The sequence below is a fragment of the Carettochelys insculpta genome, chromosome 29 (assembly GCF_033958435.1).
Source record: "Carettochelys insculpta isolate YL-2023 chromosome 29, ASM3395843v1, whole genome shotgun sequence".
Classification (NCBI taxonomy): Eukaryota; Metazoa; Chordata; order Testudines; family Carettochelyidae; genus Carettochelys; species Carettochelys insculpta.
The window spans coordinates 2,952,301-2,977,712 of NC_134165.1; the positions used below are offsets into that span (position 1 = coordinate 2,952,301).

At 60.9% G+C, this 25,412-nt stretch overlaps 1 protein-coding gene across 2 annotated transcripts; it reads right to left on the reverse strand.

Annotated features, from left to right (window-relative positions):
* Positions 1–9,940: 9,940 nt before the first annotated feature.
* FARSA (phenylalanyl-tRNA synthetase subunit alpha) lies at positions 9,941–19,806 on the reverse strand. 2 transcript variants are annotated; one of them, XM_074980195.1, is made up of 13 exons: positions 19,578–19,806; positions 18,458–18,595; positions 18,020–18,118; positions 17,522–17,640; positions 16,840–16,932; positions 14,982–15,110; positions 14,431–14,546; positions 14,001–14,085; positions 13,309–13,408; positions 11,750–11,918; positions 11,338–11,415; positions 10,716–10,830; positions 9,941–10,233 (listed from the first exon to the last, which is right to left on the reverse strand). In XM_074980195.1, exons 1-13 carry the CDS (start codon positions 19,743–19,745, stop codon positions 10,128–10,130), a joined length of 1,515 nt encoding a protein of 504 aa, XP_074836296.1. In that variant the 5' UTR covers positions 19,746–19,806; the 3' UTR covers positions 9,941–10,127. The 2 variants fall into 2 exon arrangements, with proteins under 2 accessions (XP_074836296.1, XP_074836297.1); XM_074980196.1 differs by lacking the exon at positions 18,458–18,595.
* Between the last annotated feature and the right edge of the window lie 5,606 nt (positions 19,807–25,412).

Below are 25,412 nucleotides of genomic sequence, written 5' to 3' on the forward strand. Positions count from 1 at the left end.
TTAATCTTCCTTCTCAGAGGGGTTCCTGCATTTCTGTGTTAATCCTTCGATCTAAAAGTCACGTTTTAGAGCTGTGGAAAATGAGTTGCAAGGAATTGGAGTGATATGCAGCTAGAAGGTGGGATATGATTCTCACTTCCTTTGTGAAGATAGGTCCTTCTGTTCTGTTTGCCTGATGACTTCACTTCTAATAAGAACCGTTTTAAAACAGTCCATTGAAAAAGGCTGGGATTACCAAAGAGGTGCTTAGACCCCACTGAAATTTAATAGAAGACCGATGTCTTGTTACAATAAGGTAACTCAGGGCTGGTCTACACATAAAAATTCGATTGACCTAGCTACACTGGTCAGGGGTCTGAAAAAAATTGTGCCCAAGATACCACAGTTAGATTAACCTTACCCCAATGTGGACACAGCATAGAACTCTTTTTTTTTTTCCTTTTTTCTCTTAACCTAGCTCCCAGCTCTCAGAATAGTGGACTATTTACATGGCTGGGGAAAAAAAAATCCCTGTGCCACTGTTCTGCTTGTAATATAGTCAATAACCTCAGAAAATCTCTGCAAAAATCCAGCTGTTCTGGCAACTTTAATAATTCTAGGGAGGAGGGACTCATCACGAAAATAAGGCAGCAAGAGGCCTCATAATATTTATTGTCTTTTTTACCATAAAACAGATACTTTCCCCAGCCTTATGTGACAGCTCATCTCACTCCAGGGACCACTGGACACAAAAGGAACATTTTGTAAACAAATTTTGCAGGTTTGGGATTGAGAACTTCAGTGTGATCCCTGCTCAGGAAGGAGTTGTGAATGGTTCCCATCTCGGCTTTGGGTGACATCACAGGCTATTTCTTCCAGTGGCGTTATTTTTACACTTGTAATCCATTGGTGCCTGGAATAGCAGCATCTTCCACCTCATGAACCAGGGTTTGGTGGTTGGCTGCTTCTTCCCCCTTCCCAAAGAGGATTTAAGATCTGGAAAACGTGTTGCTTTGCAAAGAGAAATCCATGCTGCGCGGGCCTGAAGAAGCATGCTGAGACCACCAGTGGAGGTTCAGCACAGCTGGAATGCAGCAAACTGCCCAGCTGAGACAATGGTGTCATGGTAATCTTGCAGATGGCAGTGGGGGCGTCTGAACCAAGCATTGGAGGAGAGGGGAGTCCTGCTTGGAGAAAAGCTTTGAGGTGTCAGATTCCAGCAGGCCTTTCTTTTGGGCCATGCCACTTCCAAGTTGCCAGCAATGCCCCTCTGAGCAAATGGGCTCTGTGTAAAGCAGCTTAGAGCCCAGAGCCAGAGAGATGGGAATGAGCAGACGGAGCCCCTGCTTTGTCTCACAGGCCTGTGTGTCACGGAGTGTGGGGGTCACCAGGCCGTGCACCCCATCTGCAGGCAGATGTAACTGCCATTCAGCAGGGAGACCAGAAGGTTTATCAGTTGACGGGGACCCCGTGTAGAACAGACGTGTCAGCACAGAAACCAGAAGCCATGAGCACAATCCATCTTGGGGAGAGGGGCCCAGAGGGCTCCCCGAGCCAGGGTCCTGGCCTCCTTCCTCCCTCTCCAGTCAGCTGAGACTGCCCAGTTCCAATTAAAACCAACCAGGCTCCCCCCCCGCCCCCCCTTTGTCTTGTTTCTGGGGGAAGAAAGGTGTCACCTGGTGGCCTAGGTTACAAATGGCCTGGAGCCCCATTTCCTACTTGTGAGAATCATCACACCGAAACTCCCATCGCCAACTACACACTGAAGCTGTGCCGAGGGAAACTGAGGCACACACCTGGTGTTTCTACAGGACAGTGGGAAACACATGCAACCAAATCAGGGGAATAAATACCCCCTCCATCACATCATGCAATCAGCTTGCTTGGCAGGACTTGCTGCCAGTTCCAATCCCCTCGCTTCTCTTAGTCACCTTCCCCAGCATGGCACAATGAGCTCTGCTGAGCCTGTGGTGCTCCAGGGAATTCTACCCCCGCCCTGCCCGGCACGGCGTTGTAAGCAGAGAGGTAGGAAAGAACCTTGTTTATGGTAAACTTCCAGCCCTGGGTGCAGCAGCGTTAGACCCTTTCCCACATGGCTAGTGCCTGAGTGAAGGGCGGGGCCTCACACCTCTTCACATGTCACTTCTGCATCCGCACAACACATCAAGGTCTGTCTGTCTCTCGGCTGCTTCTGCTCTTCAGCACCTTGACCTGCCTGCCCAGGCCCTCAGCCGGCTTTCTGCCCACGTCGGAAGGAGAAAGACTCCAGTTTAGATGCACCTCCGCTTCCAGCTCCTTTCTTGGACAGGTCAAATTCAGCAGGTATTGATGCCAGCTGCATCAGGACCCAGCCTGCGCCACGTGGGAGACCCACCAAGAGAAGCTTGTCTTCTGAGCCTGGCATCTGTGCAAGGGAGAAGCGGCGTGATATTTATAGCAGCAGAGGTGCCAGCATCTGAGATCGCAGCTTCTCACCTCAAGCAGCCGGTTGCCCTCGGCACTGCAGAGCCATGCTGCTTTGACACTTCACTTGTGAGGCAGGCTGCTGGAGTCAAAGCAGATCCATCTGAGCAGCTAGTCCCTCACCCTCTGGTCATCATGAGGTTGTTCCCTCGCGCAGCTGCCCCAGTCCTTCATCTGCAGGGAATTCTGCTGTCACTCTGCAGTGACTGTCCTGGCAGGGGCCTGCTCTGTACTTAAATGCGAGATCAGTGTTGCTTGGGGATGAGGGAGGGGGACACACTTTTCCCATGGCTTTGCCATCAGTGCTGTCAGTATAGACACAGCCACTGGACAGAAGAAGCCTTCTGCCGATACAGCCAGCGTGTGAAGTGGTGCTTTTCCCACACCAACAGAAAAGTTTGTATTGGTCTGGGTTGCGTCAGGGAACTGTGTCAGCATAGCTATGCCAGCATGGACTCCCTAACGGCAGACACACCTGCCAAAGAGCCAAGACACAGCTGGGAGGAATACAAAGGGCATTGACTGATTTATTTTCCACTGGGGCTGCTGGCGAGCCAGCCCTGTGGTTTCCACTTGCTCTTGAGCGTTCTTTTTGCCCCCTTTCATCAGACCTCCTGCAGTTTCTGATTCCTTCTCTCCTGCCTTCTTCAGGACAGTTAGACCCCGTCCATGGGGATTGCTGTTGGGTGGAACTTGCTGAACCTTGGTAGCTGGAATGCACCCCACTGAATCATCAGCAACGCCCTCTGGGCCCTGCCCCACTGGCTTCCTACACTGGCCAGAGCCCCAGAGCTTTGTCTGGTGTCGGATCCCGGCATTTCCACAGAATGCTATTCAGCCAGGCCTGCGGAGAGAGGCTCCACACATCGTCTGGGCCCTTCACACCAACTCTGCCAGGTGCTGAGACTGCTCATTAACACCCCTCTGCTCCTCACACTCCCAGCTCCTTCATCAGCTTCCCCAGCTGGAAGGAGGGATGGTCTGTGCCCTCAGTGCAGAGGGGACCGAGGCTCCTTACTGCTCCCAGCCTCATTGGGTTCTGCCTGTGCAGCAGCTCCCAGATTCAGCTCATCGTAGGAAGGCAAGTCCAGGAACTAGCCCCTGCACCTGTCATCCCACAGTAGGTGTACTACTGCAGCATCTCAGGCCCTACTCAGAGCCCAGGGCTGCACTGTGCTGGGCCCACATGGTCTCCACAGACACTCGTGGGCAGTGGGGGGTGACTGAGGAACAGGCATGCTTATGGTCAGACAGCAGGGCTGGTAATAGGACCCAGGAGTCCTGGGCCTTTGTGCAGTGCTCCAGCCAATACACCAGGCAGGCTCTTTCTAGAGCAGCTGCCTTGTTCTACCCCAGAAGCAGCTGCATTTCAGCAGCGAGGAAGCAGCTCCTGTACGTGTTAGGGTCTGAACAGCAGGTTCAGAGCCCACAGCATTCCGATGTTCTTTGGCCTGGGGCTTGGATCCCATTTCACTAGACTGTGTTTCTCTTTGCGGTTACATCACACCTTGAGCAGAACCCGCCTCAGCCTCATCACCAACCAACACAGCTGCGCCGCGGGCAGAGGGCGAGAGGGTTGGAACTGAGGAAACCCGTGGCCTGGAACAGAAGCCGTGGAGGGCTTTTAGGAAAGCAGAGGTTAACCGACTGGCACGTGTCCTGTGCTCAGAGCGCAGCTCACTGCTGAAGGTCCTGCCGAGGCTGAACCGGGGGTGGAACTTGGGAGTCCTGACTCCCAGCCTCCTGCTCTGACCACTAGTCTCTGCTGCCCACCCAGAGCTGGGGGTAGAACCCAGGTGTCCAGGGAAGACTGTCAAGCAGCTAACCCCATAGCCCTGCTCTCCCCCTGGCAATGCCCCATATTGAACGGGCCTAGGGAGCCAATCACCCACCGCTCTGCTGATGACATAAACTGAGTGGGCGGAGCCTCTCCCTTAATACTCTCCTCCAGCTGTCAGGCTCTGATCACCCCAGAGAGTCCCACTCTGGCTGATCCCGCCAGGCGCTCCCAGCTCCCCACCTCTCGGACAGTGCTCCCAGCTGGGCCTGGCCCGTCCACTGCCTGGGTGAAGCCACCACGTGGGAACAGATGCACCATCAAGCAACCAGGCAGATAGAATCCACGCAGCCCAGGTGAGAAAGGCGAGTGGGGTGTAGTGGTTAGCGCAATGGGAGCCAGGAGTTCTGGGGTTTATCCCTGGGAGGGGAGTGGGGTGTAGCGGTTAGCGCACTGGGAGCCAGTTCTGAGGTTTATCCCTGGGAGGGAAGTGGGGTGTAGTGGTTAGCACACTGGGAGCCAGGAGTTCTGGGGTTTATCCCTGGAAGGGGAGTGGGGTGTAGTGGTTAGCACACTGGGAGCCAGGAGTTCTGGGGTTTATCCCTGGGAGGGGAGTGGGGTGTAGCGGTTAGCACACTGGGAGCCAGGAGTTCTGGGGTTTATCCCTGGGAGGGGAGTGGGGTGTAGTGGTTAGCGCACTGGAAGCCAGGAGTTCTGGGTTCTGTCCCTGGCTCTGGCAGGGAAGTCTGCTGGTTAGTCAGCGCTGGCTGGGCTCAGAGCTACAGGGGGCTGGCTGGGGAGTCAGGGCTCCGCCATCCTCTCCCTGGAGGTGGGGTTGCAGCAGTTCACAAGTTGAGAGCTCTCCAGATGTCCTCGCCTGGCAGCCATGCAGCCCCTGGCATTAGCTCTGTGCCCTGGGCCACGGGGGAGTTACTTTAAACCCCTAAATCCGTGACTCATTAATAGGTTCTTCTTGGAAAGCTTAAGGCCAGTTTCAGCACTGGGCAAAGCCCTTGGCTCCTGGCACAGAGCTGCCGGCACAGGCTGTTCCACAAAGGGAATTAGCCAGTTCGTCCAGAGGGGAGCGCCAGCCCCAGGCCCTCTGGGGGGCTCAGCAGCGGAAGGGGCCCATTAATGGGGCTGAGAATTGATCCGAGGCCCAACTCTGCAGGGCCCCTGGTCTGCGCTGAGCAGGGCAGGCTAAAGGGCCAGTGCTCGACTCTGGGCCCGACATCCCAGACCAGCTCACAGGCTTGCCCTGGCTGAGGCAGAAAGGAAGGATCCAGGGCTGAGCAAGGACGTCAGACTAAGGAGACTTCTGTGGTCCCTATTGTTAGTATTGTGGCCGCAAGAGGGGGCCCCAGCCAAGGCGGGGATGGGAGGGTCCTCATGGTGCCCGGGGCTGCAGCCACGGTGAGCTGGTCTCCACCTGTTCTGCTTTGCAGATGCCGAGACTGCCGGCTGCATCGCCTGGGGGCCGTGTGTAAACGCAGGGCTCAGTTTTGAACCCTGGTAAAAGCCCTTGGAGCAGGAGGGTGCTGGCAGCCAGGCCCCCCACTCCTGAACTGACCCCAGCAGGGACCACTCCTTCCCCTGCACAGGCTGAGCCCTGAGCACCCGGATCCTTAGCACAGCTCTGGTGTGTGGGGGGCTCCCACCACCCCACATCAGTCCTGGCCCTGTGCCTACCGCTGTGAGGGCAGCACCGCTGGCCCCAGCTGGTGGGAGGGGTGGGATGTTTGCTGTGAAGACTGAGCTCCAGGAGTCATGGGGCAAGAATGCAGCATAGAGGCCCTGGCGGCTGATACGCAACCCCCCCGCCACTGGGGGGCAATCAGACGAACTCAGGGTTTGCAAGCCAGGCTGGCAATACTGGGGATTTCTGAGCCAGGGGTCAGTGCCTGCTGGCCAAGCCCCCTTGAGAAGGCCCAAGGGGCAGCTCCAGACAGGCAGAGACTGGCACAGCACCAGATGGGTGCACTTGTTGGGTGGGGTCTGCATTGGGGGAAGGTTTTGGGGGGGCAGGGCCAGCTTCTCACTAGGGGCCGAGCTGAACCCTGGGTCCCCCAGGCTGGCCACGAGGGACGGGCAGCTCTGCTACTGTTAGCAGAGACGTGGGGGAGGGTGTGCTGGCACCTGGGGCTGGAGCCTCCCCACCCCCGAGCTGGGCAACTACTGGGGCAGAAGTGAAATGACCCCAGTTTGGCTCTCCCAGCGACGGGGGCTGGGCCTGTGTGGGAGCCTGATGTGTGGGTCAGGGTCTCACTGCCTTCACTTCCCTAGACAGCTGGCCTGGGTCGGGGACCCCGCTCTCAGGGGCCTGGCTGGTTCCCGGCCTCATGGGGACTGGCCCTTTAGCTAAGGACAGGTCTGATCCTGGCTGGGGCCTCCAGTTCCTCCGCTAAAGCAAGCAGTCCTGGAGCGCCTCAAAGCCTAACAGTTATCAGGGCGTGAGCTCGTCCCTGCGCTGTCACTCATCCCCAGTGCGCACACCCGCCCCATCGCCGGAGCTATCCCCGGGCCCCAGGCCTGCTCGCCAGAGCGCCCAGCCCCATCACCAGTAGCCAGGGAGGGACCAGCCCGGGGGACCTGGCCTGCCATGGGCAGGAGGTCAGAGCTAAGCCCCAGCCAGGGAGCTCAGACCAGGGCACATGAGGCCAGAGCTCAATGGGGAGGCTGGGGGCATGCTGTAGGGAATGGCCCTGCCTGGGCTGGGCGGAGGGCCAGGAGCCCTGGGTCTCACTAGCAGGCAGCGCTAGAAAGCCAGAGCACAAAGCAACCCCTGGGTGCGGCTAGCAGGCCCAGTGGTTACAGCAGGAGCTTGGGACTCAGGATCCATGGGCTTGACCACCATCGCAGGGAGAGACACCTGGATTCCTGGGCCCTATTCCCAGCTCCAGCAGGGCAGGGGGGAAATGGACTCCTGGGTTCTCACCCCACTTCTGGGGAGGGTGGGGTAGTGGTTAGACACAGAGACTCCGGACGTCTGGGTTCTTATCCTGGAAGTTGTGCAAAGAAATAGGAAGAGGGAAGGTTTGTCGTGACTTGTGGGTCTCCTGCCAACTCAGGGAGGGGAGTAAGAGCAAGTGGTTACAGCAGAGATAGAGCCAGGACTCCTGGGTTCCAGCCTCAGCTCTGGGAGGGAGGGAGGGAGGGAGGGGAACCAGGGGGTCAGAGGGCAGGGCTGGGTACCAGGACTCCTGGGTTCTCAGTCCACCCCCACGAAGGGCTTGTGGCTCACTGGTTAGAGGTGGGGCCAGGGCAGGCAGGTGGCGCTCCCAGGAGGAGGACGGCGCAGACAAACTGAGGGGCAAGAGGCCAGGTTGCAAGCTGGGACTCGGCCATCGCTGCGTCTCTCCCCTTGCCTCAGTTTCCCCCATGTACTGGGCTAACCAGACCTCTCCCCACGCTGCAGGCCGTCGCCATCCACCCTGAAGCTCCCACCCCGCACAGCTGGGCACTGCCCTGCCCCTCCCACCCGGGCATGGAAGCTGTGTCCCCCCCGCAGCTCCTGAACCTGACCAGCCTGAACCGCACGGAGGCGCTGGGGCTCCTGTCGCAGCAGGCGCCTGCCAACGAGCGGCCCCTCTACAGCGAGTACAAGCCGCCCGTCCGCGACCTCATCCCCCTGCCCAAGGCTGTGCTCTACCTCCTCATGGCCGCCCTGGTGGTGGTGGGTGTGGCCTACGCCATTGTGGGGCACCTCATCAAGGATCTGGCCCACGACCTTGTAGGTGAGTCGGGGCAGGAGCGGTAACTCCTCCTCCTGTGCTGGCAGGTCAGCGCTCCAGGCCCCCCTGCCGGGCGATGCTGAGGCCGGGGGAGGGTGTGGGGGTGCGTCATGGCCGTCCTGCTCCACCCCAGAGGTCGCTGCATGGCAGCAGCAGGGGGAATCCTGTGTAATGGCTCTGACCTAGGGCTTTTCCCTGGCAGGGAAACTGAGGCACAGGGCAGGCCCCTGCTCCCCTAGGCTGGGCTTTGTGGAAAATGCTTCCGAGGGGGGTTTTTTCCTGCCCTCCGCCAAGTCATGGCCAGTCCGTGCTGCCGCCGGGCAGGTGCTGTCAGAGGGCCGGCCATGCCAGCAGAGACCTCGGCTCCCGCGGGGACTGGGGGCACAACCAGCTGAGTGTCGAAAAGCTGCTGTAAAAATATAAACCAGCTGGCGGGGGGAATTGGAAAGCTTTTGGTTTCAATCCCCCCCAAAAAAACCCCCTTCTGCAGCCCGTGGCTGGTTCCAAGCAGCCCTGGGCCAGGGAACAGCGGGGTGAAGAATGAGCCTCCCCCCAGTTCTACCCCTACCCTGAGGCCTGGGGGAGGGGAGAGAAGGGGAGGGGCAGGCCAGGGCCCCAGGGGAACCCCCAGGAGGCTCAGACCTAGCCCAGCTGCTCCCAGAGGAGACACTTGGAGAATGGTGTGCCTAGGGCCTGGCTCTAACCACCACCGTACCCCATTCCCCTCATTGAGCAACTTGGGCAAGTGACTCCTGTGCCTCAGGTTTCCCCAAATGAAGTTGGTCAAGAGCTGAGATCCCAGAGGGCCAGGTGGAGGGCATGTGACACCCCTCCCCCTCACTGCTGTCCCATCTCCCCTCAGACTGGCTGCTCGGGCCCCAGCCTGATGTGCCTGACAAGGAGAACGACAGGGGTGCCGCGACCCTGCCCCCTTCAGGGTTTGGCCCGGGGCAGCCCCCAGCAGGTGAGCCCCACAGCCACAGTGATGTACACATCCTGATGCAGGGAGCACCCCAGCCCACGTAGGGCGGAGCTACCAGGTGCACCCAGAGGAGCCCATGGGGCCATGCCGGCTACCGGCTCAGCGCGCCACGCAGCCCAGCGAGGAGAGACAGCGCAGCGGACAGGCCAGACCCACGGCGCAGGCACCACCCGGGGCTGCTGGCTGCCCCCAGCCTGGCTCCTCCTCTCTGGCCGCTTCGTGTTCTTCATCATGCCACGAACTCAGCTGGGACTCCCCAGGGACAGAGCTTCACTGATTGATGAGCCCCCAGCCCCCGCTCCTTGCCTGCCGCTGTAACTCTGCCTCCCTGGGCCCTGGCCACAGGAGGGCTCCCAGCCAGCAACCCCCAGGGACAGGGGCACTTGACTCTGGCCACAGCCTTGCCCGGAGGCACCTGCGCGGGAGGGGAAGTGCCTAGAGGCACCAAGGACCAGGAGCACTTTGTAAAATAAAACACTGACTGACAATCCCCCGGCTCCAGTCATCAGCTGATACAGCCCCAAGCGCCAGCCGCCCACCCCCACCCTGTGGCGCCCCCCAGCTCTGCTGGTGCCCTCCCTCCCACAGCCCCCTGTGGCTCCCCAGCCTATTTAGGTGCCATCTGTTCCCACCCCACAGCCCCTGCCAGCCCACCCCGGGCACCTCCCCCCCGCCGATCCAGAGCTACCTGGGCTCCCCTAAGCTCTGCACCAGAGGGGCGTAGGCAGAGGCTGTTCCCAGGTCTCTGTATAAAAGCTCCAGCCAAGCCTAGCAATTACGCCAGGCAGGGCCTAAGGAAATGCGCCCCCCACCCCCCGGGACACTCCCAAGGCGGCCCCGGACTCCCCCTCGCCCATGCCCAGCTGGGTGAGACTCCACATTCGTGGCTGCTGGCGCAAGAGCCAGGAACAGAACCCAGGAGTCCGACACCCACCCCAGGCAGTGGTAAGGAGAGTGCTCCAGGGAGAGGCAGCCCCACCCCTGCCCCAAACAGAGCAGAGTCACCAGCGCAGGCCCCAGCCTTTTATTGGGGCGCAACAGACTCGGGTGCCAGCCCTGCCCCAGCCCCCGACAGGACCCTGCCTCCCGGGGAGAGCACAAGAGGGGCTGGGGCAAGCCCGGCCCCGTTGCGGAAGGGGAAGGGAACCCCAGCAAGGGCGTGAATAAATAGAGGGCTGGCCTGGGGGCGGGGGCCCTAGGTGTCCAGACGGCACAAGGGGCTGTCGTAGACCATCTGCAGGTTCACCTTGTGCCCAACCAGCTCCCGGATGTTGTTGATGCCGTATTTGATCATGGTGGGGCTGGAGGAGAAGGCAAAGTTAGGGGGCAGGGCCTGATGCTGACCCACCATTAAAGGGCCTGATGCTGGGCACAGGCCGAGCACGTGCCCAACCCTGGGAGAGGAGAGATCCATGGCCTGAGCCCATGGGTGCCCCACCCACAGTCTCGCCATGACCCTCACTCCCGACCCACAGCCCAGCCCTCGGGTCCCCAGCCTGCCTGTGCCTCCTGTTCCAGGCCTGGAGGCCAGGCTGATGCCGGCTGAGACGTGCTCTGCGCAGGCAGGGCGGGCGCAGGTGACTCAGCTGCTGGCACGGCCCGTGGGTCTGTCTGTGCTGAGTGCAAGCACAGGAGGAGGAGGTGGGCGCTACCTGCGGCCAGAGCTGCACTGGGGGTCTGCCTCCCCTCCCCCACAAGCGCTACGGCCCCTGCATGAGCAGGTGCTGCCCCTTGCTGGCACCTCCCAAGCCGCCCATGTGCGCCCCATCCCCAGCATCCTCACCGCTCCAGAGAGAGGCCCCAGGCGATGACCGAGACGCCCTCTGGCAGGCCCATGGGCAGCAGCATCTCCGGGCGGAAGACACCCGAGTTACCCACCTCCACCCACTTCTGCAGCCCTGCAACAGGAAGGGAGATGGGAACCTGGCAAGTCCCAGCCGGAGCCTGCGCAGGCGACGGAGTCAGGGCAGAGCCGCCCCCAGCGTGAGCAGCGAGTCCCAGCGGGGGCCCGCACAGGGCGACGGAGCCAGGGCAGAGCCGCCCCCAGCGTGAGCAGCGAGTCGCAGCCGGGGCCCGCGCAGGGCGACTGAGCTGAGGCAGAGCCGCTCTGGGCAGCGAGATTCCCCAGCGGCAGCTCTGGCGCCTGATAGATTACGGGGCCAGCCTGCGGGCGGGGGGGACCCCAGGCTCTGATGTGAGGTCTTGCTGCTGGGAGCTGCAGCTCAGGGACCCCCGACCCCCCCCCCCACGATTCCTGGGGGCAGATGCTGCAACGAGCGCCAAACCAAACCCAAGCTGGGGGTCCTCAGGCCCCCCCCACCAGAGACCCTGAAGCTGCACTGCTCCCCCCAGGCCCAGCAACCCCTGTGGACAGGGCAGATCACAAGGGGCCAGCACCCCCTCACCTTGGTGGTAGCTGAACACCTCCATGCTGGGCTCTGTGTAGGGGTTGTAGGCTGGCTTGAAACGCAGCTGGGTGATCCCTGTTGAAAGTGGGCCTGTGAGACTGTGCTGCCTCCCACCGGCCCACCAGCTCCTGATGGACCCCGCCCCCCAGCCCCCCCCTCAGCTCCCAACAGGCCCCACCCCCCAGCCCCTGCCCCCCAGCCCCCCACCCCCTAGCCTGCCAGGTCCCCTGCCCTTTCCTGCTCGGACCTTGCTCTGAAGCCTGCTGGTCGCAGCAGTTCCGCCCAGACAGCGCCTTGCCCAGAGTGTTAGCTGGCAGCAGGTACCAACGGGGGACCCCAAGGACCCCCCTCCCAGTGCTCTCCATCCTGGAGGAGTGCACCCCCCGGTGGGCAGGCAACCGGCACACACCCAGCTTGGTGAAGAACTCCTTGAGAATGCCCATGAGGTCCCCCAGCGTCAGGCCGTAGTCGGCCACCACCCCCTCAATCTGATGGAACTCGGCCAGGTGGGTGGCGTCCAGAGTCTCATTCCGGAAGACCCGGTCGATGGAGAAGTACTTGGCCGGGGTGAATTTCTCCTGGGGAAGGAGGGGAGAGGCGTCAATCAAAGCCCCAGCCACGGGGGGCAGCAGAACTCCAGCCTGGCCCTGCCAGCCCCTCCCGCCCCCCCACCTGCTGGGCCAGCCGGTAGAGCACGCGCCCCCCCCCCCCCACCTGCTGGGCCAGCCGGTAGAGCACGCGCCCCCCCCCCCCACCTGCTGGGCCAGCCGGTAGAGCACGCGCCCCCCCCCCGCACCTGCTGGGCCAGCCGGTAGAGCACCCCCCCCCCCCCGCACCTGCTGGGCCAGCCGGTAGAGCACGCGCCCCCCCGCCGCACCTGCTGGGCCAGCCGGTAGAGCACGCGCCCCCCCGCCGCACCTGCTGGGCCAGCCGGTAGAGCATGCGCCCCCCCGCCGCACCTGCTGGGCCAGCCGGTAGAGCACGCGCCCCCCCGCCGCACCTGCTGGGCCAGCCGGTAGAGCACGCGCCCCCCCCCCCCCACCTGCTGGGCCAGCCGGTAGAGCACGCGCCCCCCCGCCGCACCTGCTGGGCCAGCCGGTAGAGCACGCGCCCCCCCCCCCCCAACCTGCTGGGCCAGCCGGTAGAGCACGCGCCCCCCCCCCCCCACCTGCTGGGCCAGCCGGTAGAGCACGCGCCCCCCCCCCCCCACCTGCTGGGCCAGCCGGTAGAGCACCCCCCCCCCCCGCACCTGCTGGGCCAGCCGGTAGAGCACGCGCCCCTCCCCCCCCCCCCACCTGCTGGGCCAGCCAGTAGAGCACGCGCACCTCCCCGCACCTGCTGGGCCAGCCGGTACAGCACGCGCCCCTCCCCCCCCCCCACCTGCTGGGCCAGCCTGTAGAGCACGCGCCCCCCCCCCCCACCTGCTGGGCCAGCCGGTAGAGCACGCGCCCCCCCCCGCACCTGCTGGGCCAGCCGGTAGAGCACGCGCCCCCCCGCCGCACCTGCTGGGCCAGCCGGTAGAGCACGCGCCCCCCCGCCGCACCTGCTGGGCCAGCCGGTAGAGCACGCGCCCCCCCCCCCCACCTGCTGGGCCAGCCGGTAGAGCACGCGCCCCCCCGCCGCACCTGCTGGGCCAGCCGGTAGAGCACGCGCCCCCCCCCCCCCACCTGCTGGGCCAGCCGGTAGAGCACCCCCCCCCCCCCCCCGCACTTGCTGGGCCAGCCGGTAGAGCACCCCCCCCCCCCGCACCTGCTGGGCCAGCCGGTAGAGCACGCGCCCCTCCCCCCCCCCCACCTGCTGGGCCAGCCTGTAGAGCACGCGCCCCTCCCCCCCCCCGCACCTGCTGGGCCAGCCGGTAGAGCACGCGCACCTCCCCGCACCTGCTGGGCCAGCCGGTACAGCACGCGCCCCTCCCCCCACCCCACCTGCTGGGCCAGCCTGTAGAGCACGCGCCCCTCCCCCCCCCACCTGCTGGGCCAGCCGGTAGAGCACGCGGGCGCTGACAGCCGTGGTGTGCGTCCGCAGGATGTTCTTCCGTGCCTCCTCCAGCTTCCAGTCATATTTGTACCTGGGGGGGATTTGGGGGTGGGGTAAGGTCTGGGCCAAGGCAGGTGCAGGAGCAGAGGGCCAGGGCAGGGGCCGAGAGGGTTTCCCAGACTGCTGGCCCAAGGCAGAGGAACCCCCCCAGCCCAACGCAGGTAAGCGCTCAGCCTTCGACTGCCGCACCCAGGCACCAAGGGGTTAAAAGCGGCAGGTGCCACCGCAGCAGTGGGGCAGACAAAGTGGGGGGGGGGGCCTGAGAGTCCCACTCCCTGCCCCCAGAGCCAGGCACGGGCCAGAAGCCATGGCCCTGTAACACGTCCTGCCCCTGGGCCACCCAGTGCCACCGCCCCAAGGCTGGGTCCGAGCCAGCGCCTCTGGGGGGAAAGACCCCATGTCCCATTGCCAGCCCCCGGGTCAGCCCGTCCCTGGAGTGGGGGTGTAAGATCCCAGTGAGCAGATTAACCAGGTGGGGGCTGCAGACAGGGGGCTCTGGCGGGGCTGGAGCATCCCTGCCTGTAGGGCGCCCCCGGCAAGGCAGGAGCCCCTTGAGCATGGCTGGGCTGGAGCGGCCTTCTCAGATACTCCCCCAGCACGGCCGGCCAGCCAGGGACGCTCACCCCTGGGAGCCGTAGCCTCCTTGCGAGTGGACTTTCTTCACTCTCTTCAGATAGTCCGTGGGGAAGTCGGTGGCTTCAGCGGGATCTGGGGGAAGCAGGAGGCTGGAGTGACTCCCCCGGGGCTGCTGGGAGCGGAGGGTCCTGCGTGGCACAGGGCTCGAGAGCCAGCAGAGGCGGCAGTGAGGACAGGGAGGGTGGAAGATGCTGCATGTCCCCCCGCCCCTCCCAGCTGATGCCTCCACATTTTGCCTCAGGGCTGGGTGGCTGCCCTGCCCGCTCTGCACCGCAGCTGAGCAGCGCCCTCCGGAGGGGGTGGGACTCGGGCTCTAGGGACCCCCCCGATAGCGAGATGGAGACACCCGGCCAGTGGGGACGGGCAGAGAGAACCCGAGGAGCCGTTCCCCCTGCGCTGGCCGCGGCGTGCACTGACCCTGCAAGAAAAAGGTGTCGTGCTGGTCGCGGGCCGGGTGCTGCTGCGGCTGGAACAGGGCGTCGAAGTTCCAGAAGGAGCTCTCGATGAAGTTGTTGGTGGGCATTTCTGTGAACCTGGGCGAGACACAGCACTCGCGAGCTGGCTGCTGGCAGCCCTGGCACTGGGTGGGCACAAGGCCAGGACAGCAAGAGGAGCCCAGGGCGCCTGCCACACCCCGTCAGGGAACAGCCCCGGGCAGCCCACGGTCCCAGCACGGGAGGTGACGTTTTCAAAGCTGCACAGGGCTCCCAGCGCCCACTCAAACCAGGACACCCTTCCCCTACCCAGGGGTCCTCACCTCCAGCGCTGGAGGCTATGCTAAAGGGACCGGTCCCAACCCAGACCCTTGGGGAGGGCTGGCTGCAACCTGGCAGGTCTTCGGTCTCCCACCCCTCCCAAAGCAGAGTGTTGTCAGAGTTCCCCCCGTCGCAGGCCATGCCCTGCATCCTGCACTGCCGCCCTCAGCAGAGCCTGGGCCGATTGGTGGGGGAACGGCTGATGCGACTCACCCCATCTCCAGGAAGATCTGTCTGAACTGGGTGCGGACCTTGAGCAGCGGGTGAAGGTGCCCACTCTCCGGCATGATGCCCAGAGCCTCGAAGTTGTACGCCTTGAACTTCAGGTCCCGCCACGAGCCACTGGGGCAAGAGGGGAGGGGTCACAGGAGGCGAGCTCTGGAGAACCGGCCGCATGGGTCACCGGCCTCCTGCAACATCTTTCACTGAAATGCGGTCGCTTCTGGGGCGGAGCGCAGCAGCCAGTCCACACGTAACAGTGGGGACGAGAGGACCCAGCTGTGCATGGGGCGCCCCGGCTTGTCCAAAAGACCCACCAGGCTCCCTGTGGGGGAGCAGATCCCGGGGGGAACCAAGCCCACAGCGAAGGGGAAGGAAAACCTGGTGCGTGGAGCAGGGCTGGGTCAATACCCGAGTCACAAGCAGGGGGAAACCAACTGCCTTGGCTGACTCCATTTCCCACTCCAGTAAGCTCAGAGCAGCTCCACCTGCTCCCCTGAGCCTACAGCCCCCTCGCCAAGCGGGGAATTAAGCCCCAGCCCATTCCTCTGCGGCTCCCTGCCCCACCGCTGCCCGAACAGCATGACTCCAGCTAATTCGTTTAATGCCGGCAGGAGGGAGCCAGCGATTAAACCAACTTCACACAGTGGTGATATTCCAGCGTCAGCAGGACCGGCAGCCGCAGAGTGCCCCCCCCCACTGCACCCCTCTAGCGGGCATGGCTCGGCACCCCAGTGGCAGAACACCTCCACGCCCACCATCCTTCCCTGGGCGCACGTGGTGGATGCTGAGATGCTGGTAGATAGGCCCAGAGCTGAAACCACCGATAGCTGGAATCACAGAGTTTGCCTTCAACAAAACCCGCAGGAGAGCAGCAGATGGACGGCGCCACTGTCAGGAGGAGAAGGGGACGGCCGGATGGCACGACTGGTGGCCGGCCAGCAGGAGGAGCCTGGAGGGTTGATGCGAACATGGCTCCTTCCTGCTTAAGAGCCTGTCACCAGGCGCAGCGTTTCCCTTGTCCTCATTCGCTCTCCAGCCCGGGGTGAAAGGACCTCAAACTTCCTAACTGGTGCACACCATTGCCTGGGCGCGGCTCTTACAATCAGGGTGACCCCAAGCCCGGCTGGACGTGTGTTACTAAGGACCATCTCCTGCACGCGCATTGCTGCTCTCGATTTTGTAACCGAATTTGGAAAACTGGCTCTTCTCACTCTTTCGGTTGGAGACCCTGGCCCTGGGGAGATGCCCCCTGCTCTGTACCCACCCACACCCAAGGCCACCCAGCCAGAGGCCTAGTGGTACCAGCTCAGACCACACCAGCATCCACCTCCACACTCCTACGCCACCAGGAACAGCTCCAGTGGCTAGACATTGCCTGGAGGGAACTGAGAGTGTTTTGTTCACGTTTGGCCTCAACTCAATGCCATAACCCCCCCCGCCCCCGTCCAACACCCCCCAGCACACACCAAACAAATACTGAGCAGTGTTACCTCCACACACCAGGACAACAAAGGCTCGATCTGGTCCACAGGGGAAGCCAGGCTAAACCTAATGCCCAGGGCCACATCCCCATGGAAACGTGCAGCAGCCATACTCCCCTCACCCGAGTTTCTGCAATAAAACTGCAGCTCGCTATGTTCTTACGGCCTCATTCCCGGCCTTTGACTAGCGCGCGAGCCCCCGTCCGCCCGTCCCCGGAGCCGCAGAGCGCACCCACAGGCAGGCGGCCTCGGTCGTTTGTAAAGGGATGCCAAAGAGTCGTGTTTACAGCTGCGCGGCTGCAGGTCCCTGCCCCTGGCGCTGTGCTGAGAGCAAGGGCACAGAGGCGGGCGGAGACCGCGTCCCTCACCTGGCGATCATCTCTGGGGTGAGGTCCGTCTCCTGCTTGCTGACCGTGGTGCTGAAGGCGCTGCCTTTCCGGATCCAGTAGGTCTTGATGACCCTGCCCACGAGGAGGGAAGCTGGGAGGGGACTCCAGCAGCAGGCAGCGAGAAGCCCAGCACGAGAAATCATTGTTTGGGGCCGAGATAAGCGTACTGGGCCAGGCCTTCTGCTGGCTTTATAGCGGTGGCACAGCTTGTCCAGGTGCCAAACCCACCCTCACCCAAGCAACGCTTCACACGGGGCACGCAGTCGGACCGGCTGTATGTGCAGCGGAGATGCAGCTGCTACACAGCTGGCCCTCGGCAGGGTGCGACGGCCCTGCTGTGCACACAAGAAGCTGTGCCAGTGAAAGCCAGGCTGTGCCTGCGCAATGCAGCCTCCGGGGCCGCCAGAGACGGCAAGATCCCCTGGCGCCAGAAGTGTCTCCAACAGGGACAGGGCATAGATGCAGCCTGCCAGGGGAAACCGGTCCACCCACAGCTGCCCTCTAGCGGAGAAAGGGGAATGTGCACCCACAATCAATGGGCCCGTGACTGCTCCCTGAGCACTAGGGACCACAGTACCCCACATTGTTGCTGGGGGGAATCCCTGGCTCCCGGCCCAGCTGCTGCAGCAGAGGGATCCGGGCTGGGAGAGACTCAACTCACACTTCCATCAGGAGCTTCCGCTTCTTGAGTTCATTCCTGTCCTTCTCCTCCAGGCGCTCGGCCTCGCCCTGCTGCACCAGCTGCAGCTTCTCCCGCACTGAGTCCTGCACGCTCTCCACCTGGGGGGCCAGGAGGGCAGTAGTTGGTACCCGGCGAAGGCACAGAGCTGGGAACGAGGCATTCCCCCAGCCGGGCAAGGAAAGCAGCCTCCAGAGGTGCCTGGGAAAGCCTTACTCAGCATATGTCAGGGTGAGGGGCACAGCTGACTCAAGCCACGAGGGCACTGTGCCATTCCCAATGGTGGAATAACCTCGTATGTTTCCCCAGTGCCTTTCACCCACACCAGGGCCCAGCTGCCTGCCCAGGGCTCGCCAAGAAAGCACCACTGGATCTGCAACAGTGAGGGGTCTCTGCTTGGCTCAGAGAGAAGATATGGAACTTCCTGGGTCCAGCCTGCAACTCTCCCTTCTGACAAAAGCCCAGCCAGGAAACACTCACAGCTCGGAAGACGCGCGGACCCCCTTCTGCGTTCTTCTCCAGCCGCACCCACTTGTTGGACATGGCCTTGCTGAACCCCACTTTCCCACACGGCAGTTTCTGCAATGGGACAAAAAGGGCAATTTCACATCCTGGCAGAGCAAAAGAAAAACGCTCCCAGGAAAAAGGCGGGGGAAGCTCTCAGGATATTCTGCCCTCCCTCCCAGGGCCTCAGAGCTACTTACAGGCAATAGGTCAAGCATCACAGGCACCCCAATTTTACAATGGAGAGGAGGTGCCTATAAGAACAGCAACCCAGGCTCCCAGCCCCCACCCACTCCCCTCCCAGAGCCAGGGTGAGAGCCTAGGAGTCTGCAGAATGGAGAACGGCAGCCAAGTGTCCAGCAGGAGACGAGACACTGAAGCCACAAGGCTTGGGGGATGGGAAATCAGCCTCACCATCAGTTCACTCTGGGGCAGCCCCTCGGCAGGGATGCTGTCAAAGACCCGAGCCTCGTGGCTTCCCTCCTGGATGATCTCCTTCCCCTCAGGCGTCAGCTCCCAGCGCGTGGAGGATCGCTGCTCAGCCTCAATGACCTGAGGGGGGTACACAGAGAGGCCATGCAGGATGGGGCCAGCCAGACTGGATCCAAGCCCAGCATCCTTCTGCCAAAAGTACGCAGCATCAAAAGCTTCAAAGGAAGGGGAGAGCCCCACAGCAAGCAGTGAGAGACATTTTGCCCCCAAGAGGGTCTCCTCCTGCTCCCTCACAGAGTCACTGGGGTGGTTCATTTTAGCATCAGCTCTCACCCTTGTGGGCTGAGCTCTTTACCACAGCAACAACCCGCAGCAGGGAGTTCCCCAGGTTATTCATCTATCAAGGAAAACATCTCTGGGAGTTGTTGGCAATGTCCAGTCACCAGACCAACACAAGAAAATGACAGAGAGCCAGCAGATATCCAGCCACTCCACCAACCACTGTCTGGCCTTCTCCAGGCCAGCATGGATCCAGCACTACCCCATGGCTGCTCAAGGAGGGCGGTGTGAGCGGGATGGCTGGGAAGAACTGGATCCTGGTGAGGCTTCCCAGGCAAAGGGGGATATTTAGTGAGGCCGAGACTAGAGACAGAGGCAGGAGAGGAGCAGCTGCTGCCCTAAGGTGCCTCAGCAGGGCCCTTCCCACCCCCATTCACAGGCACCACCGTCAACGCCATGAGCAGAACGCGTTTTGTTATGTGCACTGAGGCAGGTGTGGATGGGCACCACTAAGACACATGCAGCCAGCCGGGGGCGCTCTGCTGACCAGCTGGGGGGCACCTGAACCTCTCCGGAGCAGCTGCCCCAGCATTCAGCTTGCAGAGAACAGTGCCACGGACCCTCCCCATGGGCCTCCCTTCACCCCCGCCGATCTCTCTGCCTCTCCTGCAGGCCCACCCCTACAGCAGAGAGGCCCCACTCGCCCCCCCCACAGCCCCTCCCCCACTCGCCCCCAACAGCCCACCCCACAGCCCCACCCCCACTCGCCCCCAACAGCCCACCCCACAGCCCCTCCCCCACTCGCCCCCCACCGCCCCCCTACCTGCCCCAGCGCCTGGAGGCTCTTCACGGCCCCCACCAGCTGCTGGTGCTCCAGGCCCAGCGCCGCGGCCACCTCGAGGCTGCACAGGCCGCCGCCCCCCGCCCACTCCAGCCGCTGCAGCAGCAGCTCAGCCAGCGCGGGCCCGTCCGCCGCCACGGTGGGGGACATCGCTGCCGGGCGCCGGGAAAAAAGGGGGGAACCGGCTGACCTCTCGCCCCGGAAGAGGTCGCCCGAGCCCGGCTCACTTCCGGCGGAAATGGATGTGCTCTCGTGAGCCCGTAGTGGCCGCCATTGTCAGGGAGTCCCAAAGGGGCAGCCGCCTTGTGGCGCCATATTGGGTGTGACCCGACCGGGCAGTGAGGAGTTCGGCAGCGCCATCTTGAGTGTGGCAACCTTCGTCATTGTGAGGGCCCCCTAGCGCCTGCCATCTTGAGTGTGGCGGGGCATTCCTCGCGGCCGCCGTCTGCGTGCGTGGGAGGCGAGGGAAGGCACGGGTCGGGTGCTATGTGCCGTGTGGCTACATGGGGAGGAGGCAAACCTCCGTCGCCACCTTGCTAGGGACCGGAAGACAAAGACTGGCCATGTGTGGTCGCCATCTTGGGTGTGGCAGCGCCCCTGCACCGTGCTGGCTGAGCCCGGGGGAGAAGACATGGCAGGCAGTGGCTGGGTCATGAGGGGCTTGGTTACCACAGCAACACCACACCAGTGGCTGTGACCTCAGTCATCACACCATTGGCCCCTTCCCACCCACCTGAGTGGCTCTGACTAGGTCTGAGAGGCACCGTTACCATGGCAATGGGCACTTGGTTACCATGACACTGGGCCCATGAGCCACCCCGAGGCCATGCCTTGAGGAGCAGACCATTACCATGGTGATGGGCCCAAGTTATGCACCAAGGCACCTGGTTACCACAGCAACGGACACAGGCGGTTCACCAGGGCTGTTACTCAAGGCCCTTATAACAGCTACCCAGGCGGATGTCACCGGGTATCCCAGCCGAGAGCCCTCCCCTTTCTTCTGGGTGGCGCGGCACTCTCCTGCCCAGAGGTGGCTGCATTCCAGCAGCACTGCGTGGGCACCTCTTGGGTTGGCTGGTTGTTCGCATGCCGGAGTGGGAAACACCAGGTTGTCAGCTCCACACCGCCAAATGTCTCGAGTCGTGCCTCAAAAATCACGAGATTGGCTAAAATAACGGTATATCTTAGGTTCTTTTCCTTTACCCTCCCATGGCTACACCTTTTGGCCACATCAGATTACATGTTCAAGCTTTTCTCCACAACCACAAGGCCAGGAAACTTTCTAGAAGCTGCAGTTCTCCTGTAAGACCATGACTCTGCGAGCTGGTGCTTTAAGACAAACCCAAAATATTGTGAGGCTGGTCATAAAATCACCTAAACTGTCAATGTGGACATGAAGATGAACACCGGCTCCTCTCTGTGGGCAGCTCTGGCCAGGCAGTCAGGATCATCATGGAAACAAAAATCTGTTTGTTGAATACCAGGCTGGTGTGAGTGTGGCATGCGCGCACACAAAGGCACACAGTGGCAGATGGAAACCACAATTGGACAGCATGTAGCTCAGTGATGAAGGTCCCAAGGCAGTTGAATCCACGTGGGACTTCCTGGTAGGTGATTAACGTTGCTTTCGACTAAACACGGCTGGTTTGCTTTTCAGTGGAGCTAGTTAATGAGTTACAGATAGAAAGTGAATCCTCTTAACCATCCATCAAGTGCAGCTCAGCCATCAGCAGGGCAATATTAAGTCCCCTTTCAAGGCGCCTCTGTCCCCTTCCAGGTCTCTCATTTTGACCCTATGACCATCACGCCTCTCCCTGTTTTTTTTTTTTTTCGGTTGGATCCCATAATTATTTGGGTTCCAGAGCTCTGTGGATCCTCCCCATGGGGGGAACCTTTTAGCTGTGGCTGGGCTTGCTCCCTCCCACTATTCAAATCAGTGAGTTCAAGGTGTTGTCCTGTCTCAGGCTGATGTCGTCTCCAGGCCCTCTGCCGATGCTGCCAACTGAGAGCTGATTTGTGCTAAAGGGTCTGTCTTTTTGGGTGTTCAGGACATGTCCCACTAGCAATGTGGCTGAGGCCCAGCAAACTCATATCACACAGGGGCATCAGATACGAATGGGCGCTGTTCGCTGCTGAGTTGGATCTGGAATGGCATCACAGAGGTGAATGGCTCTGAATCCCTCTCCCCTAAGCCAGGGGCTCTCCAGCAGAGGACCAGCGTGGAGGTGCTGTGACCCACCTGACCTTCTCATTACAGAGTAGGAGGGGAGTCCATCAATGGTCCCAACATAGGAAAGGTGGAGAAAACTTTCCCTAAACTACCCAGAGCCCAGCAGGAGCGTCCCCCATCCTGGAGCCCCTCCAGTCATGTCACAGAGCACTTGATAGCTCAGAGACGTCCACAGCATTGCCAGAGATGATCCCTTTCAGCTGCTCCATGGGGGCTGATGGTGGCAGACCATGGAGTCTGCCCCTAAATCCTGCAGTGATGGGCGTGGGGGGAAGAAACGTCCCCAAAGTAAAGCCATTTCCCTTGGTTTCAATGGAAGTTAGGAGCCTAGATGCCTTAGGGGTCTGGGCCTCAGGTTCTCATCTGTTAAAGGGAATCTAATTACAGCCTGTGGGGTGCTGCCAGGGTTTGGGGCTGGGACGGGTGGTCTTGATTGACTGTAACTTCCTTAGTGTAACTCCAGCAAGAGGGCTGTGATGGGGTTCTGGGGTCCCCCAAGCTCTGCACCCTGTCCGCAGGCAGGAGAGTCTCTCACTCAGCAGGAAAACAGCAGGTTTATTAGCCGACAGGACACAGCATCGTACAGAGGAGTCACTACAGCAGGCCGAGACAGCCAGTCCAATCCATGTTGGGGAGAGGAGGCCCCGAGGGGCCCCCAGAGCCGGGGCCTGGCCCCCTCCTTTGTCTCTCTCTCCCTCAGCCCAGACTAACCGCTTCCCAACTCCCAGTTCCAGTTCAAACCCCTCAGGCTCCACCTCCTCCTTTGTCTGCAGTACAAAGGTGTTACCTGGTCATCAAGGTTACCCTCAGCAGGAGCCTCACACCCTCTGTGAGTCACTCACATACACACAGGTATCCCCCACTCCATCACAAGGGCTGAGCAGTGACCCCCACTGACCGCCTGGAAGGAGGCTTTGAACCTTAGGAGGAAAAGTGGGACTAGCAGAAAGGGGATGTTCCACCCTCCTGGAGCTCTACACAGCCCAGGCCAGTAGCCAAACCAGCACCAGTCCAGGCTGGGAATAGAGCCAGGAGCCCCCAGTGCCAGCCTCCTGCTTGTGCCCCGTACTGCTTTCAGAGCTGGGAGTAGGACTCGCAGCCTGATTCCTGAGGCCTGCCCCTCAATCTCCTTCACTCCTAGAGCTGGAAGTGAACCTAGGAGTCCTGATTCCTGGCTTCTGCCCTCAACCCTCACCCCACAGCTGGGAATAAAACCAGCCTGGCCTGACTCCCACGTCCCTTCCCCTGCTCTAACCTCTAGACCCCAATTCCTCAGAAGGACCAGAGACCAGGAGTTGATCACACGCGAGCTCCCATGTACTGTCCCCCTTCTCCTTTCCCATCACTCCTGTCCTGAGTCCGAACCAAGTGCGGGCTGAGTTGGAGTCTCAACCAGAACACCCTACTCAGCCTGCAGAACGGCGAGTTCAGGGCACGTGATCCTGTCCTCGTCTCTCTCCTGCCTGCCCCCAGACATCGGCTTGTGCAGTTTGTCTCGCTCGCATGCCACCTTCCTGGAGGCTCAGAAGAGGAAGGTTGGTGGGGTGTGTTTCTCGGTGGGTTGTAACCAGGGTTCCTTCTAATCTTTTTCCATCCAGGGGCAGAATCATTTTTTTTTATGTGCGCCACCAACAGAAACACACGCTGCCAGCTGTGGATGGAGGGGGCGCTCTGATAATCAGCTGGGTGGCGCCTGAATCTCTCCTGGATGGCCGCCCAAGTACTCGGCTTACTGGGAACACCGGTTGTATCTCTCTAGCACAGTGAAAGCAAAAAACAAAAGGCTCACCCCCTTTAAATCCAACATACGGTCCAGGTATAACTGTCCACAGGTAGCAGGGCTAGTAGTCGGAGCGGGGGTTGGGGGAGTGGGAGGTTTGGCTCTTGGCGGGAGGGGGCTGTTCCATTCAGTGTCTGCACACTGATACAAGTGCTTTCGCAGCCCTGTACAAAGCCTGCACGCAGAGCACAGCTGGAGGTACCTCGGTCAGGACTGTGAAGCGACCTTTGGTGAGACTGCAGCAGGAATGCTGCGGGGGACAGCCGCCCACCTTTTAAAACAGCTATTGACAAATCTGAGCACCATGGAAGAGCCACACCAACGATCCCCAGGCTGGCGGGAACGCCTGACAGGAAGCGGCTGGCTGAAAGAGCTGGAGCTGTTGAGCTTAGCAGAAAGCTAGCGAGGTGCTGAGGTTGCAGGGAGAAAATGCTGGCTGCGGGAAGTCCCTTTATTCTATCAGAGAAAGACAGGACAAGCCACCAGGGCTGGAAGCTGAAGCCAATATAGAAACAAGGCGACAGTTTTCAAATGGGGCTGATCTGACAGTGAGGCCAACACTGAAGGGCGGAGAGGGAACCTACAGAACTCGATGGCTTCCCATCCTTGCAGCCGGCCTTTCCGGGTGGAGAGGTTTTAGCCAAACATGAGTTACTGGGCTCAACTCAGGGTACCTGGGTGAAAGGTAATGGTCTCCACTACACCGGAAATTAGACTGGTGTGGTTCCTCTGCCCTTAATCTCTATGGATGAATTTATGACTCTTGCCTGGGCAGAGTTAAGGTGGTTTGGATGCCTTAACTTTGGCTTTTCCACAGTAACCTACTTGTATCTCTTTTAAGTGCCATTGTAACTGTGCAAGTCCTGAGGTACAATACCCCTGTTCAGGTTTTACCCTTCAGTGACTGATGTGGACACCTAATCTTAATTCCATTATAACTGAGGCTTCGTACCTAGGGACCACGTCATCCATGATCACACCAGAGCCCTGAGGAGTGGAACTCCCCTCTTGTTCAGCGTTCTTGAGGGCTCCACTGAAGAAAACTCACCCAAGCATGCAGGTACCAGGGACGGCACCAGTATAAAAACCGAGCAAGTGAAATAGCAAAAAGGAGGTCACCCACACTGGGATTTGGGGGTGGGGATCAGAGGCAGAGCTGATAGGGCAGCATGGGGGTGACCTTCTTCTGGTGGTGTGACACTTTGCAGGGGCCCTTGTTACTGTCTGCCCCACAGAGGTCTAGTCTGTGCTTGCCAGGGGTCAGCTTCTCAAATCCACCACCTCCCAACCTACCAAAACTCTGCTGTTTTTCTCATGCCAACTCATCCCTCTGGGTGTTCGCCTGGAGTACCTAGCCCCTGCTCCGCTGCTCCCGCCCAGAAAGCCCAGCTCCTGTGGTCCCAAGGGAACAGGCCATCGCAGTTCCCCTCAGATCACTGCTCTGCCTAACCTAGAGCACCCAGACGTGTCTCGGGAAAACACGTCTCTGTTTTTTGAACAACAGAGGCTTGAGAAGGAGCAAATGAAAACAAAGGATGACCTAGAAAATCCAAAACCAACAAACAGTCCTGGGGCACCTTATAGACTAACAGATATTTCGGAGGATCAGCTTTCATGGGCAAAGACCCACGTCGACGAAGCAGGTCTCTGTCCACTAAAGCTGATGCTCCAAAATATCTGTTAGTCTATAAGGTGCCACAGGACTTCTTGCTGTTTTTGAAGATACAGACTAACTCCACTGCCCCGTGATACTATAAAATCCAGAGACTCATCTTGGGATTCTTCTCTCTTTACAAACCCTCAGACC

Coding starts and splice junctions, on each gene's coding strand:
- FARSA (XM_074980195.1), bottom strand. CDS start 19,745: ATGTCCCCCACCGTGGCGGCGGACGGGCCCGCGCTGGCTGAGCTGCTG. Junction 14,547..14,981: donor CAGATCTTCCTGGAGATGGG/GTGAGTCGCATC, acceptor TGTCTCGCCCAG/GTTCACAGAAATGCCCACCA. Junction 11,416..11,749: donor GGAGTTCTTCACCAAGCTGG/GTGTGTGCCGGT, acceptor CACTTTCAACAG/GGATCACCCAGCTGCGTTTC.